This window comes from Siniperca chuatsi, linkage group LG1 (genome assembly GCF_020085105.1).
Source record: "Siniperca chuatsi isolate FFG_IHB_CAS linkage group LG1, ASM2008510v1, whole genome shotgun sequence".
In the NCBI taxonomy this organism is placed as follows: Eukaryota; Metazoa; Chordata; class Actinopteri; order Centrarchiformes; family Sinipercidae; genus Siniperca; species Siniperca chuatsi.
In genome coordinates, this window is record NC_058042.1 from 12,902,283 (window position 1) to 12,921,927 (window position 19,645).

At 38.0% G+C, this 19,645-nt stretch overlaps 2 protein-coding genes across 2 annotated transcripts; one reads left to right on the forward strand and one right to left on the reverse strand.

The window, feature by feature from the left end:
* Positions 1–841: 841 nt before the first annotated feature.
* LOC122878896 (potassium-transporting ATPase subunit beta-like) lies at positions 842–6,585 on the reverse strand. Its single transcript, XM_044202392.1, has 7 exons — positions 6,243–6,585; positions 3,973–4,101; positions 3,764–3,877; positions 3,455–3,660; positions 3,274–3,336; positions 2,683–2,775; positions 842–1,545 (listed from the first exon to the last, which is right to left on the reverse strand). Exons 1-7 carry the CDS (start codon positions 6,352–6,354, stop codon positions 1,387–1,389), a joined length of 876 nt encoding a protein of 291 aa, XP_044058327.1. The 5' UTR covers positions 6,355–6,585; the 3' UTR covers positions 842–1,386.
* Positions 6,586–8,061: 1,476 nt separating this feature from the next.
* grk1a (G protein-coupled receptor kinase 1 a) lies at positions 8,062–19,392 on the forward strand. Its single transcript, XM_044202382.1, has 7 exons — positions 8,062–9,755; positions 11,808–11,935; positions 12,287–12,444; positions 13,541–13,624; positions 14,908–15,032; positions 15,948–16,149; positions 17,469–19,392. Exons 1-7 carry the CDS (start codon positions 9,054–9,056, stop codon positions 17,759–17,761), a joined length of 1,692 nt encoding a protein of 563 aa, XP_044058317.1. The 5' UTR covers positions 8,062–9,053; the 3' UTR covers positions 17,762–19,392.
* Positions 19,393–19,645: the final 253 nt, after the last annotated feature.

Here is a 19,645-nt window from a genome sequence, read left to right on the forward strand (position 1 = left end):
GATCAGCCCTTCTCTTACCCAGTTCCCTGAAGTCACCACAGAAAAATGTGAAGAGTTCCTCAATCAATTATCAATAACACAAAGGAGCTCCGGCTCTCTTGAGTCAGTTGCTTTGTTCACTCCATTTGAACCGATTGGTCTGTCGCCTCCATGAAATCCTCTTCCTGCTCTCTAGAGTTCATACCCCCTTGGTTTTGAAAATCTGTTTTTCACACCATTGGACCTAACAATTTTCCCATTATTAACTGTTATCTCTCCACTGGCACTTTCCGTCTAATTTTAAGCATACAGTTGTCCAGCCTTTGCTGAAAAAGTCCACCCTCGACCCATTGGTTTTAAATAATTTTTCAAAGCTTCAGTTTTTATCAAAGATTTTGGAAAAACATTTGTAATCAAATATATTGGTTGGTCATATAGTGGTATGGTATACAGTTATCACACAGCACAGCACAATCTCTTTCAAGCAAACGTCTGGCCGACACGTGTGTGTGTGTGTGTGTGTGTGTGTGTGTGTGTGTGTGTGTGTGTGTGTGTGTGTGTGTGTGTGTGTGTGTGTGTGTGCACGCATGTGAGCACACCTGTACTGTGTAAGCTGATAACCCACAAACTCTGCAGTCAGCACATTTGTGAGAAAACTCACCACCATCATCATCCTATTAGCAGGGGTAGACAGTAACCAGTTACAAATACTACAGACTGTACTTGCGTAGATTTTTAGAGGTAAACTGCTTTTGCAACAGTTTTATAACTGCTTGTTTTGGTTTTGTTGATGCAAACTAAAAATAAATCATCCCTAAACTTTGAGCTGGTAACTTAATCAAATACACTCTTGAGACCAAACTAAAATTGGAAATGAGTTTTTATTTAGAAAGACTTTTTGCACTTGAAGATGCATTAGCTACATTTGTCACGATGTTGAAAGAACATGTTCTGCAGTGGGGTTTTTTAAATCCCAAATCCACCTCAGAAATCTAGTAGCTTCCCTCTGACACCCTCAGATCTGTTTACTTTCTTGAGTATGAAGAGAGGAGAGGAGGAGACATGCAGACAGAGGTTAAGTTTGTAAGCGTGCACCGGGTTAAATAACAATGGACAGCAAACACATAGATATATATAGATAGATAGATAACAATAGATTTATAGATTACATTTTTTGGTAATGGTTAAACCTAAAAATCAGATGACAAAGAAGTTCATGAATCACTCAGCAAAGCACAATAACTCACATTTATAAAAGTGGGCCTATACTGTTGGGTTAAGTTGAATACAAATGGTTTAAAGCTTGTTAAATAATAGTCACTATTGATCTGTAGACACCTGCTCGATCTTTGATACTGACAGGTTAGTTGTTACATGATTATGGGATATCTGAGGATTTTCTGTTTCTTATTTCACTGCTTTGAGGTAGAAGATGACTTTTCCCTCGTAGGGGTCGTGGAAGTTTTCATAGCTGATCTTGTCAGAGACCACTCTGCACTGGATCTTGGCGTGCTTCTCTCCGACCAGGCTGAACCGAACAGCCACCAATGGGTTGACATAAGTAGGCTGAAGAAAAGGAGGAAGGAGGCAATGCAGACCATGGGTTACTGTTATGCATTACTATTTTTTAAATGATTTCTATTTTTCTAGGACATGTTGAGAAAACATAATGGAATAATTTCATATTTTGGGAAGTACGCTTTCTTGCCGAGAGTTAGATGAGAAGACTGATACCACTCACATGTCTGTTTGTTAAATATGAAGCTACTGCTATCAGGCGCTTAGCTTAGCATAAAGACTGGAAACAAGGGGAAACAGCTAGCCTGGTTCTGATCCAAGGTAACAAAATCTTCCTACCAGCACCTTTAAATCTCACAAATTAACACGTTATAGCTTGTTTGTTTAATTCATACAAAAGTTTTTGTGGTTTTATGAGTTACGTGTCAGGTCTTGTCGTCAGGTTGTCGTGAGGTTGCCGAGCAACCAGCGGAGAATGCAGGAAGTCATACATTTTTACAGTTGGGTTTTTGTAAGGATTAAACAAATCAGTTACAACGTTTTAATTAGTGTGTTTTAGAGATGCTGGTAGGCAGAGTTTGTTACCTTTGGACAGAGCCAGACTAGCTGTTTCACCCTGTTTGCAGTCTTTAAGCTAAGCTAACCACCTGCTGGTTGCAAATACATATTTACCATACAGACGTGAGACAGGTATCGGCCTTTTCATCTAACTCTCTGCAAGAAACCAAATAAGCGTATTTTCCAAAATTTCAAACAGTTCTTTTAATTCCCAAATTAAATATTAATGACTTGAGAATTTTGATCCTTGGTGTGTCACAAACATTTTCAACATGAATGCAATAACATCTGTTTGTTAAACTGGTAGGAAAAGTGTCTTGACTTTTACACATGGTCAGATTAACCTGGGGTGAAAATTAGCTGTGTTTATGGTAATTTAAACTGGTTTATTTATGGATATGCAATATTTACTTTTTAACACAGGGCCCCTTGACAACAGTTGAAAATGTACTTGTGTATATTTTCAAATTTGCAGTTAGTCATTTTAACACAAACCAAGTGACACACAATGAGTATGGGACCACTGCCTGCTTTGCCTGGTCCAGCATTACTTTTACAGAGGACGTTTTAATGATGACAAATACGGTTCAGAGTGTTGCTCAGTGCTTGTATGATTTTCTTGCTCACCTGTGCCAGTTTTCCGTAGTAAGGGAAGTAAGAGAGATCCATAATTCCCCTGTCAGGGAAATACTCGATTTTGGCCACATTGTCCTGTCCTTCCTAAACACACACAGACACAGAATTTCATCATATTTAATGGGGCACTCCACCAATTTTACTCATGAAGATTAGTTTACTCGTCACATGTACTACTTGTGCCTGTGAAAACCGTTGTATATTTCTCATGTGACCCTGGATGAGCTTTTTCAAGTCGGAGAAAATAACCCTCAGCATGAAGACTACACATTTATAACAGAAAGTCTGTGTTACAAACTGGGGTTGTTGAGTTTGAAAGACATGGGTATTTACCAGGCAAGAAGGATCGAATGAAAGGGGTTGCATTATGGGAAATGCATGTATGTATGTATGAGTCCAGTGTTTTTGGAGCTTGGCCCATACTGGGACTAAAAGTCAGCATATCTCGGCCTCCGCTGCATCGATTTTAAATTGTCTCTCGCAAGCCCTCCAACTTTATGAGTGTTCAATACTAAATCACTGGAGTGCCCTCATTTTCTTTAATGCATGCTGTTAAAATCAGTATATGCAGTTGTTGCTCACCAGTACAGTGCAGTTGACATATGGGGGAAGGTCAGTGTGATTAGAAGGCAAAAACTCAATGATCTGCAGAGACAAAACAGATAAATCATTTTTATTTAATGTGATTAATTTTTTTTTTAATGTACTGCAAGATCCAAGCTTTCCAAATATGCTCAGAAGGATATTTGTGAAGTAAACATACCCTGTTCATCTTAATAATGACGCAAGGCATGGTGCAGTTGTAGCCAAAGTTTGGGTCCTCAAATCCTGAGCAGGCTCCCAGCATGCTTTGCGTGAAGGGACATGCCCACTTGGTGTGGTGAGGGGCAGAGAAGGTGTTCTGGATGAAGTACTTTCCCTTAGTGCAGTTATAGGTGTTGCATTCAAGCTGCTTGGTGTCATTATAGGCTGAAGAAGAGAGAAAGAAGGATTTAGATGTCTTGTTTTGAAGTTTGACCTTGTTAAATATTAGGTATAACTGTCCAGCAGGGTCGAGTGAGTAAATACTAACGCTCCAGGAACTTATCAAGGATGTTCTTCATCTTCATCCAGCTGGCTTTATCTGATGTGTTGTAGGAGATTTCAACAACTTCCTCTCCGTAAGTGTCGGGCCACACCATCACCCCTGAACAGACAAGCAAACAGAGAGCTGGTTAAGAGCCACAGAGTAAGTCGTCATTGTCTTAAATCCTTGTTTTGTTCTTGTTGTTGTTGTGTTACCCGGAGATTTTAGCCGGTCTTGGTAGTCAGGGGCGTATGGATCCAAGGTGTACATGAGTGTCCAGATGGCCAGAGAAAAGAGGGCCGTCATCACCACGTAAAAGGCTGCATAATACAGACTGATGTACACTGTGAAGGAGAGTATTTTTATTAATACACACAGTCAGAGTTACATGTTTATGGCTGAATCACCTCTCTTTGCCCTAGTGCCCCTCTGATGTTGTCAGATTCCTCATTTTAAAGCCTTTTTTTTGGATAGTTGTGGATGTTTTCATACCCGAGCATGCAAAATAATGTACAGTAAAATAAAGAAGAAATCCTTCATGTATTTACAGTATACACTAGCAAGGTAGTTATGCTTAATGTGAAAACACTCATGACACAGAGGAGTGTGCTTACAAAGGTGTGTGTCTACATTTGTCTATGTCAAGGTGTCCTCTGTCGATATGAGCTCAATTTAATCTGATTGTAAGATCAAACAAAAGGGGAAGGACTCTGAGGGGGAAAAAAACAAAGCTTATCACAACAGCAGGCTTATCTCTCTCTGTCCACATGCTGCAAACATACACCTCACTGTGATGACATTAAAAGGACAGAAAAAGTCATGCAAAAGGGTACATACATGATGTGTTTGTCTTTTAGCACACACGCACAAACATATGAGTTGCATGTATGTGGTGCATCATTTAGCAAAGTCCATTTATTTTGCAATAATTTTTGTGAGTTTCAAGAATTAATTTCAATATGCCACTTGAGTCAACTGGCTTAAAGGACAGGGTCAGAATTTTTCAAGTAAATACAATAAAATGCTCACATGCCCATATGCAGTGGTGGGATGTAAATAAGTACGTTTACTACATTTATTTTCCAGTTACATTTACAAGATACTTTGTAGGTTTAGATTTTATACACATACATACAAAATATCTTATAAAATATAAAGCACTAAGACGGTGAAGTCCCTCATTCGTCCAGGAGTGTTCTATCGTAGAAAAGGTTTCAGTCGTAGTCATCTGGACACTGTTTTCAGAATCAAGACGTTTCGGCTCCCATCCATTTTTTCACAATTGAGAATGACTTCCGGATGGGAGCCAAACGTCTTGATTCTGAAAACAGTGTCCAGATGACTACGACTGAAACCTTTTCTACAATATAAAGCACTGTTATAGATTAAACTACCTAACAATATATAAAATAGTTCAAAATACCTCCAGCTACAACTTAAAATGCTGCTTACACTTTAAGGCTTTAGTAATTATAATCCACTAATATACATACATCTTACTTATAACTAACTAGATAACGTTTTGAAAGCAGTACTTGTACGTAATAGAATATATTTTTCTTGCTGCTTCTTCCACCACTGCCCATATATACATTGAAAGAGTTATGGATTGCAGTAATCCTTCTTCCTGTTCACACTCTTCCTAATGTGAGCGAAAAATCAGGCTCAGCAAAAAAAACACTGTCTGGGATTTTGCACTAAAAAGACTAACTTTGGTAAATACTCATTTGATTTGGCTAATTAAGACAAATTAAGATTGTTGAATGTTAGTCTCTCATTATCTTAACTATCTTATCTGAACTTTAGACTGCATGAATAGTGAATCGTGGCAGGAAGGGATCCCTTCAGGGGCAGTATGCACAGGAGAAATAATTACAGAGATACATAACTCTTCCGATGTACATAAAGGCATCTGAGTATTGACTTAAAAAAAATCGGAATCCATCCTGCATCCTCTATTTGCAATTCTTTAAACTCTCTCTTTAAACATTGGACAAACATTGGATATTTTAAAGGTTAATCTCAGTTGTTCCAGATGGACTGAATAATATAAACCAGAGTGACAAAATTCACAATCTTTGATATTTGTTGACATTGTCTCATGTATTGATTCAACTTGAATTTCCTACTTGTGTTTAAAGTAGGTGTAAAACTATTTCTCAGTCATTGCTGGTGAGATAGCCGTTGCCTAAATGTTTGGTAGCATTGGTCACCAGCAATGCATAAATTATGTAATATGGCAAAGAGCAATGATCACTGCAAAGATCATGAAAACATATGTCAAACAACAAAACTGCACTGCAGGAACTGTTGTCACAAGCCGACCCACACCAGTAGTTAATGAGAGACAGTTATCAGGATATTTCCTTAGCAGTGCTACAAACTACAGCCTCATAAATGAATAATTTGAATAACACTTTGGCTAAGCCTTTCCTAGGTTTATTTTATGTTGCACGAGAGGTTGATGAAGTTGTTTTATTCCTACCCCATTTCTCTGGTGTTCTCCCCATCAACGTCCCATTGTCGGAGTTCCAGACAAAACGGCCAAAGTCTTCACATCGCTGCCCACAAGTCCTCTTCTCCTTCAGTGTGGCCATGATGAAGCTCTGTGCTGAGCCACAGCAGATCTTTTTTCTTTACTCAACTCTAACCTTTTATTTTTCTTTTTCCTTCCCTCACTCAAGATACAAACAGTAATATGTGTTTCTCCTCTATCCTGTCCCTCCCCAAAGATTTTGAGGCACTTTCAGGTTTGTGCTAATGCCTTGTCGCCTGTCTCATTCTCTTTCACAGTAAAAGCTCGCTCCAGAGTGTGATGTATGTGTTATCTCTTATTCACTATTTATAAGGCCAAGATAAGGTGGCCCTGTAGGGAAGCTGAGGTGGGCCAACGTAGAAATAAGTAAACTTTCTTCTTCAGCAATGATGTCCTTTACTCCTTGGAGAAACCTCAGAATCACCTTGAAGAGCCAGGCTGCTTGGTTGCTAATAGCAACAATCAAGGTGAACAACTGCATATGATTTGCTCAGATTTAAATGATTGGCACACTGAAACATAAAAACCAAAGCCTGCATCTGTTTGATTCTGTACCTGCCGAAGAGCCAATTTGGGCTCGAAACATTGTACTTGTCCTAAAGTACTAAAAAAAAGTTTTACCTTTATTGTTTTGTCTGTTTTGTCCGACCAACAGTCGAAAACCAAAATATATTTAATTTACAGTGATTAAAACTGAGAAAAGCCGCAAATCCTCAAATTTAATAAGCCGGAACCAATTCATATTTGGCACATTTATCAGTACATAGGAATGGCAATGCTGATCGGTCGGTCGGTCCGCCACTTTGGTCCGAATGTCTCAAGAACTATTGATGGACTGCTATGAATTTTTGTTAAAATTTCTGTCCAGTACTTTGGTTTAGCTATACTTTGTGTTTGTTGCTAATTAGCAAATGTTAGCATGCTAACTCGCTAAACTAAGATGGTGAGCATGGTACTATGTGACTGGTATACTATTATATATTGTATCATTAGATTGTCATTACTCATGCATTCATGTAAAAGCAGCATTTTACTATTGTATTTGGTTGAGGTGGAGCTCATTTTTTACTATTTTGTATAGGACTGTGTCACAGCCTGTCATGTCCTCACCAGCCGGTAACCACATACACATCACACTCCTTCATCTGAGTAATAATCCAAAACACCTGTCACCTATCACACACCTGCACTCAATCAGCACTCCACTCCCCTATAAAACACCATCCATTTCCTCAGTTAGCGTCCGGTCTCGTTCAAAGAAGGACATATATCAGTATCCAGCCCAAACGACATTACCGAGTCATACCTCGTCTCATCAAGACGCCTTGTTGGCTCCTGAACTCCCAATCCCTGTTCCGTGTACCTCCAGTGTCTCGTGTGCATCTCCACCGCCACAGATCTCCAGTCTTCTGTGGGTGTCTCAGCAGTCCCTACACCCCAGTTCGGCTGACCAAGGGACGGTATTGTTAGCATTCCCTCTTTGCCTGTTAACCTCGTGTACAATAAAGCCTCCTGTCTCATTCTGGTGTCTCCGGCCTACTCTGTCTGTAACAGACTGCAACTAATGATTAATTTCATTATGGATTAATCTACGGATTATTTCCTCCATTAATTGATTGTTTGGTTTGTAAAAATTCTGTTTTGTCCAACCAATAGTACAAAATTGACAAATTACTCAAATGATTGTCAATTGACTAATTGATTGACTAATCGTTTCAGCTGTACTTGTATATACTGTCAAGTAGTTTCATTTATAACAAAGCATCGTATTGTATAATCTCTTTGTAAGTTTTGTATGCAAAAATCTTGTAAAGTAACTAGTACCTAAAGAGTAGAAGAGATAGTGGCATGAAAAGAAAAGACTCAAGTACAAGTACCCCAAAATCTGTACTTGAGTAAATGTACATTTCACTGCTGCCGACAGACCAACATCCCTAGAGCCATGCCGCTAGCGTGGCTAAAAACTACAGTTTCCTCACAGTTTTAAAGAGAATTATTAGAGGAAAACACAATAAAGGTTGTACTACTTGTATCTCAAAGAAGTAAAATCTCTGTAGCCACCTTTGTTGTTAGAATCATGGTTTTGAGACTGAATGAAGGTTATAAGAGATAAATTGCAAGAGTAAGATCAAAAGAGTATAAGACCAGTACTCGACCAGTGCCTCTCTCTGAACTTCACTTCCTTCCTGTCATTCCAGCCCACTACATGCATAGAGTACCACATTTATCCCTCCTCTCCCTCGCTCCTTCTCACTTTCCATTTCTGTCTCTCCTCTACATCATGTCTCCCGAGTCTTTGTGTCACTCTTTGTGTTCCCTTCTCTACTTCCACAGCGTGCACATGGGTTAGCACAGGATAAAGCATTACTGAGTGGATAAATCCCTTTGGGGAAAGGTGATGAGTCAGGTAGATCTGCATGTGTGTCTGCATGTGTGTGAGAGGAAGAGAAGGGACTCTAAGGTTTAGTGATTGAGGGAAACACTGTGGCTGTCTGCAGCGAGCAGATGGTCAGATGTACGATATTCTCTGCTTCTGAAGCGCTGGAGGAAGAAGAAATCCACATCACACCTTGTTCTTATCTGGGAATTTGTCATATATCATCTCCTTCTCTGCTACTTTCCTCTTTATTTTGCTATCTTCTCTGCACTCATTTCCAGACGTTCAGCTCCACTTCTGCTTCCCTGTAACACCTTCTCTTTGTTGCTTTTGCTGCATCGCACACATTCCTTCGTCCATCCTCACTTTTTGACTCTGTCACCATGGATATTGGTGGCCTGACGACGGTGGTGGCCAACTCTGCCTACATCTCGGCCCGCGGGAGCTTTGATGGCACTGCCAACCCTGCATCCAACCGAGACAAGAAGTACCACTCCCGCCTGAAGCTGCCTCACATCACAGTGTGTGAAGGTCTGCGAGAGACTTTGGACCTGGGCTTCCAGACAGTCTGTGTGGAGCAGCCCATCGGCAAACGTCTCTTCCAGGAGTTCCTAGACTCCCACAGTGAGTATATAGGCCCCTGCCGCCTGTGGAAGGATATTGAGGAATACAACATGGCTGAGGATGAAGATCGAGTCAAGAAAGCGAGCAAACTCTTGTCCCGGTACATGGAGCCTGGCGCCAAGTATTTCTGCCCTTTCCTGCCAGAAAACTGCATCACAAAGGTCAAAGAGAAACACCAAGAGGCCGGGGATGATCTTTTCAATGAGACCATGGACAATGTGATGGACTTTCTCAAGGAAGTGCCCTACACTTTCTTCCTGGAGAGTATGTATCTGAAAAGGTTTCTGCAGTGGAAGTGGTTGGAGATGCAGCCCATGGGAGAGGATTGGTTTTTGGAGTTTCGTGTATTGGGGAAAGGGGGGTTTGGGGAAGTGTCTGCCTGTCAGATGAAGGCCACAGGGAAACTGTATGCCTGCAAAAAGCTCAACAAGAAGAGGCTGAAGAAGAGAAAAGGCAATGAGGTAAGGAATCAGATCATGAAAAGTCCTTTATCATCAGAGAGTGAAAATTCAACAGAAGCTAGATTACATTGCAGTAGTTGTGGTTTAGTTTGTCTCTTGTTCTACAGGCCTTTTATATACAGTATCTGTGTAATCCCCCCCTCTAAACAGCAGTCAGTAACTAGATGGAGCCTTGCAAGATGATGTTAGGCACCTTTGGTTTACATGATTAGTTCCCTCAGCATTAGAGCATTTTGATCTCCTTATACAGTGTCAATCCTGCCATGTTTATAATTGGAGGAGCCCTAGAGTGGATTTCCTAATCTTCTGCTCAGACCTGCTCAGAGACAATAAGATGCCTATTATTTCAGTGGGAGGCTTCAATGTCTTTTAAAATGATTCAGTTTTCATTTGTTTACTGTGCCTCCACAAAATATGTTCTCTGTATAACTCTCTGTATTTTCTTTACGCTGATATTGCTACACCAGGGTGATCAAAGTCAGTACAATACAATATGTCAGTAATACTTATTGGCTATGTGAGAAACACGCTTTGTTTAGATGCAATGGTGTATCTCACATGGAAGTAGATTTGCCCACAAACCAGATGTGTTTTTAATATTAACCTCATCCTTTTAAAAGTTTGATTGATTGAAAGGTGCTCTACATTCAAGTACAATCATATCTATTGTAAAATGAATTTGTCAACTGGATGTTAACTCAAGAATGCAATGTTGTTGTGCAGCCAACTCTCAAGTTGGTTGTCAGAGCTTCCTACCATGACATGACAGAGCACTGAAACTACCAGTGGTGGAAGAAGTACTCAGAACCTGTACTTAAGTAAAAGTAGAAATACCACAGTCTAAAAATACTACATTACAAGTAAAATTCCTGAATTAAAAATGTTACTTAAGTAAAAGTACAGAAGTGTTATGTTATTATAGAATATTATATTATTCTGTTTTATCACTAACAAATACATGTAAGAACATGTTAATGTTGTAGTTCGTCAATGTGGAGCCAATTTCAAATACTTTGTATACTACTGGGTAGATTAGTAGTATAGTACTGCATCATATATAAGTATGTCATATTTTTTATGTAAAAAGTAATTAGTAACTAACTGTAAGTGTCAAATAAATGTAGTGGAGTCAAAAGTACAGTATTTCCCTTTGAAATGTAATGGAGTAGACGTATAAAGCAGCATAGCATGGAAATACTCAAGTAAAGTACAAGTATGTAAAAATTGTACTTAAGTACAGTACTTGAGAAAATGTACTTTGTTACATTCCACCGCTGGAAACTACATACCACACTATATGCCACACCTGTTTTAATGCACAAGCCAAAGCCTAACAACGTTGACCTAGAAGAAAGGAAAAGAAAGAGTTAATTAAGAGGAAATCTAACTGCAGCTGTTGTCCAGCTGAACTACGTAGCCATCTTTGTATGCAATGACTTCTAGGCGATTTTGATTATGGAGGCCCACGTGAAGCACAACCAAAGAAACGGTGGCACTGCGCACGGCGTTACACATCCACAATACATCAGCATACACAGCATCAGTGATGTTAGCTGAATGTAGACAACAACTTTGTTAACAAGCTCAGATGGACAGCTGGTGCCATGTTGTGTCATTAAGGGTGCAGTTTGTAGGATTTAGTGGCATCTAGCAGTGAAATTGCAGTTTGCAACCATTTGAATACAGCTCACATCACCCTCCCGTTCCAAGCGTGTAGGAGAAACTACGGTGGTTGTGAATCTCGCAAAAAAGCGAAAGGCCCAATCGTTCTGGGCTACAGTAGAAACATGGCAGTGCAACATGGCGACCTCCGTGGAAGGGGACCTGCTCCTTCTGTAGATATAAACAGCTTATTCTAAAGTAATGAAAATACAATGATTCATATTTTCAGACGATGATAAACAAATTAAACATACTTATAATATTATATTCCATTTCTGCCAATAGCTCCTCCTAAATATTACACACTGGACCTTTAAATAAAGATGACAGTAACCTAGAGTGCATTATACACTGTAAATATCTACTCTGCTGTCCTTTCCTCTCATGTAGGGGGCGATGGTGGAGAAGAGGATCCTGGCTCGAGTTCACAGCAGGTTCATTGTCTCTTTGGCTTACGCCTTCCAGTCAAAAACAGAGTTGTGTCTGGTCATGACTATCATGAACGGAGGAGACCTGAGGTTAGATCTCATTCACTCTCACCCACAACATCTCCATATTTCAATCTCTCCCTTTGATCCTACATCCTCTCTGGCTCTGCCAAAGGGATCTAATGTAGACACTTTGCAACCCAATATTAAGGAAAAATGGGAATCAATGATTCACAATGCCTGTAACCTGATGTTTGTCCACAATCCCATTCTCTTTTTTACAGATTGTTTTAAATGCTGTGCCATGTATGAAGTGTTTATTTCTTGGATAAATCTATGTATATGTAATCATTTTAGAATTACCATTTTGGAGCATAATGTGTTCATTCAACAAATGTCTATACACTCCTTAACCCTACACCCTCTCGCTTGTGTCACTAGGTATCACATTTATAATGTGGATGAGGACAACCCAGGGTTGGACGAACCGCGGGCCTGCTACTACGCTGCTCAGATCATCCAGGGCCTGGAGCACCTCCACCAGAAGCGGATCATCTACAGAGACCTCAAACCAGAAAATGTGCTGCTGGATAATCAAGGTCAGACACACACAAACAAAGATGTAGTCTCTTGTGTTTGGTCCTGAAGTCATTTTCTCATAGTTGTTGTGCTGTTGGTAATTCATGTGACTGTCACACTGGAGTAATGTTACTCTACAGATGAAGCTCATTTCCCCATATAGAGGTAAATTATACATTCAAGAGACCACATTGGTTCGTCTGGGAGTTCAGCAGTGAATTATGGGGTACTATGTGATTTTTGGACCACTAGAATATAGAATAGAAACAGTTTGACATTTTAGGAAAATTCGATTATTTTGAGAGTTAGATGACAAGATTGACACCACTCTCATGTTTGTTTGTTAAATATGTTTGAGCCAGTAGCTTAATGTTAGCATAAAGACTGGAAGCAGGAGGAAATAGCTATCCTTGCTCTGTCTAAAGGTGACCAAATTCACCTACCAGCATCTCAAAAGCTCCCTGATTAACATGTTATATCTCTGTTTAGTCCGTACAATAATCAAAGTGTAAAAATGACAAGTTGTGGTTTTACTGAGTGACTTCCTGGAGTATTGAAAAGAGCCAGGTTAGCTGTTTCCTCCTGTTTCCTGTCGTTATGCTAACGTACGCTCAGCTAACCGTTTCCTGGCTCCAGCTTCATATTTACCATACAAACATGAGAGTGGTGTCGTTTTTCTCATGTGACGCTTGACAAGAAAATGAATAAGCGTATTCCCAAAATGTCAAATTATTCCTTCAAAACAACAAAATTTAAACCCCCAACCATCTATAAAGACTACAACAGATGTAATTATTTGTGCTTTTACTGTGATGAAATTGTAGCCCCTCACCTTAACTTTAAAAATATGTCTCATTCTTGGCCTCTTGAGGTCAAAACACATACACACACACACACACACACACACACACACACATGCTGGTCTGTATAAACACACTGAACCACTCACATACACTTCACACCTACAGTACACACTGCGTCTTACTTGTAACACAAGGACGTCTTTCAGTTATCACACTACTACAGGTTAACGAGTCAGAGACGTAGTGTGCAGGTCAACATTCATATCTGTGACGTGCACAGCTCTTGACATTACCCTGGTGTTTGTTCTCACAGGTAACGTCCGTATCTCTGACCTTGGTCTGGCTGTGGAGCTGGCGGAGGATCAGTTCAAAATCAAGGGCTACGCTGGGACTCCAGGTACAGTCGAAAACATAATCACCAAAACTGACATTCACATGGTTGTAGCTGCTCCTACAGCAGGAGCTGTGAACAAGACTCACACCTACAAAACCAGATCTACAGTATTTATCTTTTTCATTCTGTAATTAATATTTGACATTTGCCTTGGCCCATGTAATATCTGCAGTGTATACAGACTACATATACATACTATGTATACAGACTGTACAGCTGCCATTAGCTCTCCAACCAGTGTTACCTGAATGACTGGACTGAAACAATCCTACCACTTTATAATAGAGCACAATGATTAAATACAGCAAATATCTGCCCTAAAATGTAATGCTTATATATTAGCATGAATAGATAGTGTAAACACAGAATATATGCATATGTGCTGTATCTGGTATTGTAATTTTATCTCCTATTTTGTACAAAGAAACACAGATTTTTTTGTATTTTGTAGGATTTTACAAGAGCAGCTATTTGCAGATGGCATTGGTTATTTGGACTGATCTGCATATATTGCACACCAAATACATATAATATTTATTTTATTACATATTATGATATATTAATAATTATTCATTATATTACTATTACTGTTATACTCATATTATACTTAATTATATTTTGTTATATGCTATATTGCTGTACTATACTGTATATTATGTTATACTATATTACTACATTTCACCTTATATTATGTTTTATATCCCATGCTATATTATACTATATTATGTTAATATGTTATACTGTTTTATTACATAATGTACTACAGAATAAATCTATATTAATACAGACAACACTAAATATAATTCATTAATCATATTATATACTATTCTGGTGTACGCTGTTATAGTAGATGGTATCATATTACTTACATGTACTATGCTTTGCTGACTTTGCTGCTACTAATCACACCACTATGTCACCTTGCTTCAGACAGTACTGCACTGTTAGTTTAACTAAACACTGGTTGTGGGTACTGTGTGTATGTGTACTGCTTGCCTCGTAATTTTGAGTTTAATTGCTCTTGTAATAGTTTATATTTTTACTTCTATTCTTATTTTGTATACCCGTAATTATTTATTTTTTAATTTTCACTATTTATCTGTACTTATTTCTATCCTTGTGCTGCTGCAACACCTGAAGTTCCCCACTGGGGATCTTATTTATTTGGGGTGTTAGAGGCTAATTCTGATATTTTTTTTCCATTAAAATGTTTTAAAATCTGACAAAGATTGAATTGGAAATTGATCCTTTTCGAAAGGTCATGACCTCTTTTCTCTCACCTGCAGGTTTTATGGCTCCAGAGCTTCTGAAAGGAGAGGAGTACGACTACTCTGTGGATTACTTCACTTTGGGAGTCACTCTGTATGAGTTTATGGCTGCCAAGGGACCCTACAGGACCCGAGGAGAGAAGGTAGATATACTGTGTATGATCTTGTCTGTTTTTCCTATTTTCAGGCCACGTTTTGAGCTATTTTTAAATGTATTGTGTGATTTAAACATGTTTTTGTTTGTCCTTTTGACTCCATTTTCTCTGCCTCTTTCCTCACAGTCTTCTTAGCTCTTACTTCTTTCAAGTCATGTGACGTTTAAACCTGCTTTTACTAAACCTGTGTGATAAACAGTAACAGTTTTTTGACGGCTCAACTTTGCCCACTTGTGGCATGATGCTGCAATACTACTCTGTAAAAATACTTTGTTACAAGTAAAAGTCCTACATTCAAGATTTTACTTAAAAGTATCAAAAGTAAAAAGTACTTGCTGGGCACTACTAACTAACTTCTTTGTATGTTGGATAGTTTAATCTATAGCACTGCATCAGATTTTATAAATTGATCACATATTTAGTTTGTAAAATTTTATCTGCAAAGTAACTAGTAACTAAATGTGTCAAATAAATGTAGTGGAATAAAAAGTACAATGTTTGCCTCAGAAATATATAGCAGCATAAAACTGAAAGTACAAGTATCTCAAAATTCTACTTAAGTACAATGATTGAGCAATGTACTTTAAAGAGAACTGATGCATTTTATTAAATATATACACATTAAGCATGCCTTTTATGTACATGAATACAGATATTATTATAGAGGATTTACAGTGGTATTGTTCAGGATATTCAGAGAACTGTGCATGTACATAAGCCTGAATGACCTGCACAAAAATAACAAGTTAGAGTTAGAATTTGCTATTCTCTTTAATTTCTTGTGCAGTCACAGACTTTAAAGAAGAATACGGTGAAATATGTGTTAAAGTTGGACTAATGTGACATGCAGGTTTTAAATGAAAGGTAGAAATTCATCTCTACTGTTCTTTGTGCTGTTTCAAGGTGGAAAATAAAGTGTTAAAGAAGCGGATTCTGAATGATCCGGTACTTTATCCAGAGAAGTTCAGTGAGAACGCCCGGTCCATCTGTGAGGGTCTGCTGCTCAAAGAGGTCGACAAGAGGCTCGGCTTCAGGAACGGATCATGTGACGAGCTCAGGGCGCACCCCTTCTTCAGCGAGATCAACTGGAGGAAACTCAACGCAGGTCTGTTTCCGACAGAAACAAGTGGTTTGTCTGTTTGCATCATATTGCACTAATACACACATCTGTTTCTGCAGTTTTATTTACTTTCTGCTCACTAATTTTGTTTTTGAAAGTATTCCAAAATTTTGTACCACACCATAACTGCAGTTCTCTTTTAGTTTAGATAAGATTCACTTGTAGAAACAATGATGCTGTCGTTACTTCATAAGTGAACTATGTGCTCAAATAATCAAAAAAAAAAACGAATTTGAAATAGCCCAGCAATTTACTGGAAGAGTCTCCTTTTTATTCAACCAATGTGCATCCAAAAAAGATGGACGTGCAATAGAGAGTTTGTATAGTTATTAAATAAAAGAGAGTTTTGTAGTTTTTTATGCACTTTAATAGAACTTATTAATATTTACTGAGATATTTCCTAAATCAGGTTGTTGTGGTTTGAAGTGGGGAAAAAAGGTGATGTCACATATTTCTGTGCACCAATCAGGATTCAGTTGTGGGATTGTGACATTGCCAGGACGCTGTCAATCAAATTGGTCAAAACACACCCACACAGTCGTGATAAAGGGGAATAGGCGAGTTTTAGTTTTAAACTCCTAACAAATGATAATAAAATAAAATAACATTATTTTTATTATTATTATATAATATTTATTATTCCTGAAGTTTAACTTTATTGATGCACGTTTAGTAATTAATATTTATTGTTATAGAGAAATAATTAAGGTTTGGGGGGCTTTACATACTATTCTTATAATTATTATGTTGTGTTGTGGCTCTTTGTGTTTAGTATTTGCTGGTTATGTTAAATTTTGTTTTAAATTCAAAATATTTCTGTGTATGGGTTACAGTATATTTTAAAGGCAGTTCATTCATGTGTCTAATTCTCATTGGATAATTGACAAAACCTCAGCCATCTTGTCTTATGGTGTGTTTTCACCCATTCTGTAAAACACCTTGATGAAGGCCCAGTGCTAAAACCTGTAGGCTGAATAAAGAGCAGACTCTTCCAGGAAGTCTTAGTCTTGAGTTATTTTTTACTTCACAGTTGACAGAGTTAAAAAATAAAGTTCAACAAGCCAAATGTCCATTAAACACTTACATAATCCTTTCTGATTAACTCAATCATGTTACATTGATCGTGTGAAGCTGTTTGAGGCATCCTGGTGGCTCAGTTGACTGAGGCTGTTACCATCAGACTGGGACTTCTCACCAGATTTATCTGTCTTGTCGTGATAGATTATGTACTAAAAGAAAAAAAGAAAGGAAAATGCTTGACACAGTGCTTGACGTCTGCATTTTCCTGTGTTGTGTCTCCTCAGGGATCCTTACACCCCCTTTCGTGCCAGATTCCAAGACAGTTTATGCCAAGGACATCGACGACGTCGGGGCCTTCTCCACAGTTAAAGGCGTGCAGATGGAAGACAAGGACAAGAACTTTTTCGATGAGTTTGCCTCGGGGAACATCTCCATCCCCTGGCAGGAGGAGATGATCGAGATGGGGATCTACGGTGAGCTCACAGTCTGGGGACCTGACGGCACTTTGCCCAACGACCTGCGACGTGAATCCATCCTGGAACAGCCGCCCAAGTCCTCCACCTGCACGGTTTCGTAAGAGGCTGCAATGGCCTCAGTGCACCACAGCAAGACACCTGCTGTTAATGGATGATTTTACATGAACTGTTTGTTTATCAGTAAATTTTAAACTTTATTTCTTACGCACTTTTTGTATAAGATTTCAGTACAGGGTATTGGTGGATTTGAATGGGAATGAACATTATTGAGCAGCAGTGCAGCTCTGATAGATAATGAGATACTCAGCTTACAGTATTACCCGCAGTCTGTGTGGTATGTCTATTGTCCAGTTTTTTTGTTTGTTTGTTTTTTGCAACAATGCTAGCCAAGGTTCCACAGTGCAGTTATTTAATTATTCGATGTCTGATGAAAGCTTTAACAGCTCTTAACTCTAAAATAATGTTGAGTTTATGTGGACTGATACTGTTTTTTTCTTGCATTATCTAATTGTCTGTTTCTAACATAGTACTGCTGTTGGGGTTTTTTGAGGTAGAGGAATGAATGATCAGTTATTATGTGTGTGTCAGTGTGAATGAAGTGCAAGTAAAAAAGAGCATTTCTATTTCCTACCAGTCATGACAAGCCCAGATTGTGCAGATCTCTGGTCTTATTTGGTTGCCATGTGAGCTGACAGCTGCTCTCTTTCTTCTTCATGTGTTTATAACTCTCTCAGATATGTTTTATATGACAAATAAATTTAAGTGACATGACACAGACACACACATATACCTTTTGTATAAATGTGCTGCACCTGTTTTTGTCCATGTTTCCACTTTTCCACTAAGAACTCTATACAATATGTGCTAGCCTTTGATAAGATATGAAAAAGCATTTAGAGAGCTGTTCACAATAATTTGTACACACACTACTTTAAGGTTGCAAATAACAGTTACTTTCGTTATTGATTAATCTGCAGATTAAATTTCTCAATTAATCGGTTAATTGTTTGGTCAATAAAAGTGAAGTGATACTCCAAAACCCAAATAAATTCAGTTTATAATCACATAAGACAAAGAAATACTCACAACGAAGAGGCTGAAACTGGGGAATGTTTAACATTTTCTTCTTGAAAAATTACTTAAATGATATATCAGTCATCAAAATAGTTGCTGATTAATTTTCTGTAGATCAATTAATTGATTACTTTAACTTTACACGGCTTACATACTACATAAATTATATTGTTACTCTGAATTATCACCAAAAATGTGATATCAGTACATCACTAGTTTCTATGAGGCCAGAGCAACACACCTTGATTGTAAATGGAATAATAATGGCTAAGGGCTTTGTGTAGTCTTCAAAAAACTGACTTTTTTTTTAAATGGGAGAAATTATAATATATCTTTTTCTTAAAACTTCTCACCATCACAGATGTACTGACTGAGAAACATGCATGTACATTGAACTTAATTTAAACCTTTACAAACATCAGTTTCCCCGACAAGATTAAACATACAGATGCTATACTGATATTTATTTTAAATGTTCACTTTTATAGTTATTATTTTTTATACTGATATGGACCTATGTGTCTGAAATAAAGTTGAATAATTATATTTAGGATATGCAGGAATCCCAGATGCTTTCATGTATGGAAGTATATACTGGACTATATTCAAATGATAATGTTATTCCAATATAGCATTATAATTTTCCACATATGTGTTATTTGAGTAAAAATGAAAATGAAAATGCAATAAATCCAATTTTCATTTTCATTTTCACATACTTATATGACTGTTCTATGACTATATTAAAATGAAAATGGAAAAAGTGTTTGACATTTAATTTTCTAAGTTGTAACCCATTGTATAGTGGACAATATTCAAATTATTATAATTCAAATTTGAAAATCAAAATGAAATATAAACAATGTAACCTGATGTTCCATTTATGCAAGCAATATTTAAGTCAAAATGAA

What these genes read in the sequence shown, in the direction of transcription:
- LOC122878896 (XM_044202392.1), bottom strand. Translation starts at nt 6,354, where the DNA reads ATGGCCACACTGAAGGAGAAGAGGACTTGTGGGCAGCGATGTGAAGAC. An exon ending in TCATTATTAAGATGAACAGG is followed by an intron (nt 3,337 to 3,454) that starts GTATGTTTACTT and finishes TTGTCTCTGCAG; the next exon opens with ATCATTGAGTTTTTGCCTTC. An exon ending in ACTACGGAAAACTGGCACAG is followed by an intron (nt 1,546 to 2,682) that starts GTGAGCAAGAAA and finishes CCTTTTCTTCAG; the next exon opens with CCTACTTATGTCAACCCATT.
- grk1a (XM_044202382.1), top strand. Translation starts at nt 9,054, where the DNA reads ATGGATATTGGTGGCCTGACGACGGTGGTGGCCAACTCTGCCTACATC. An exon ending in ATGAACGGAGGAGACCTGAG is followed by an intron (nt 11,936 to 12,286) that starts GTTAGATCTCAT and finishes TTGTGTCACTAG; the next exon opens with GTATCACATTTATAATGTGG. An exon ending in GGGCTACGCTGGGACTCCAG is followed by an intron (nt 13,625 to 14,907) that starts GTACAGTCGAAA and finishes TCTCACCTGCAG; the next exon opens with GTTTTATGGCTCCAGAGCTT.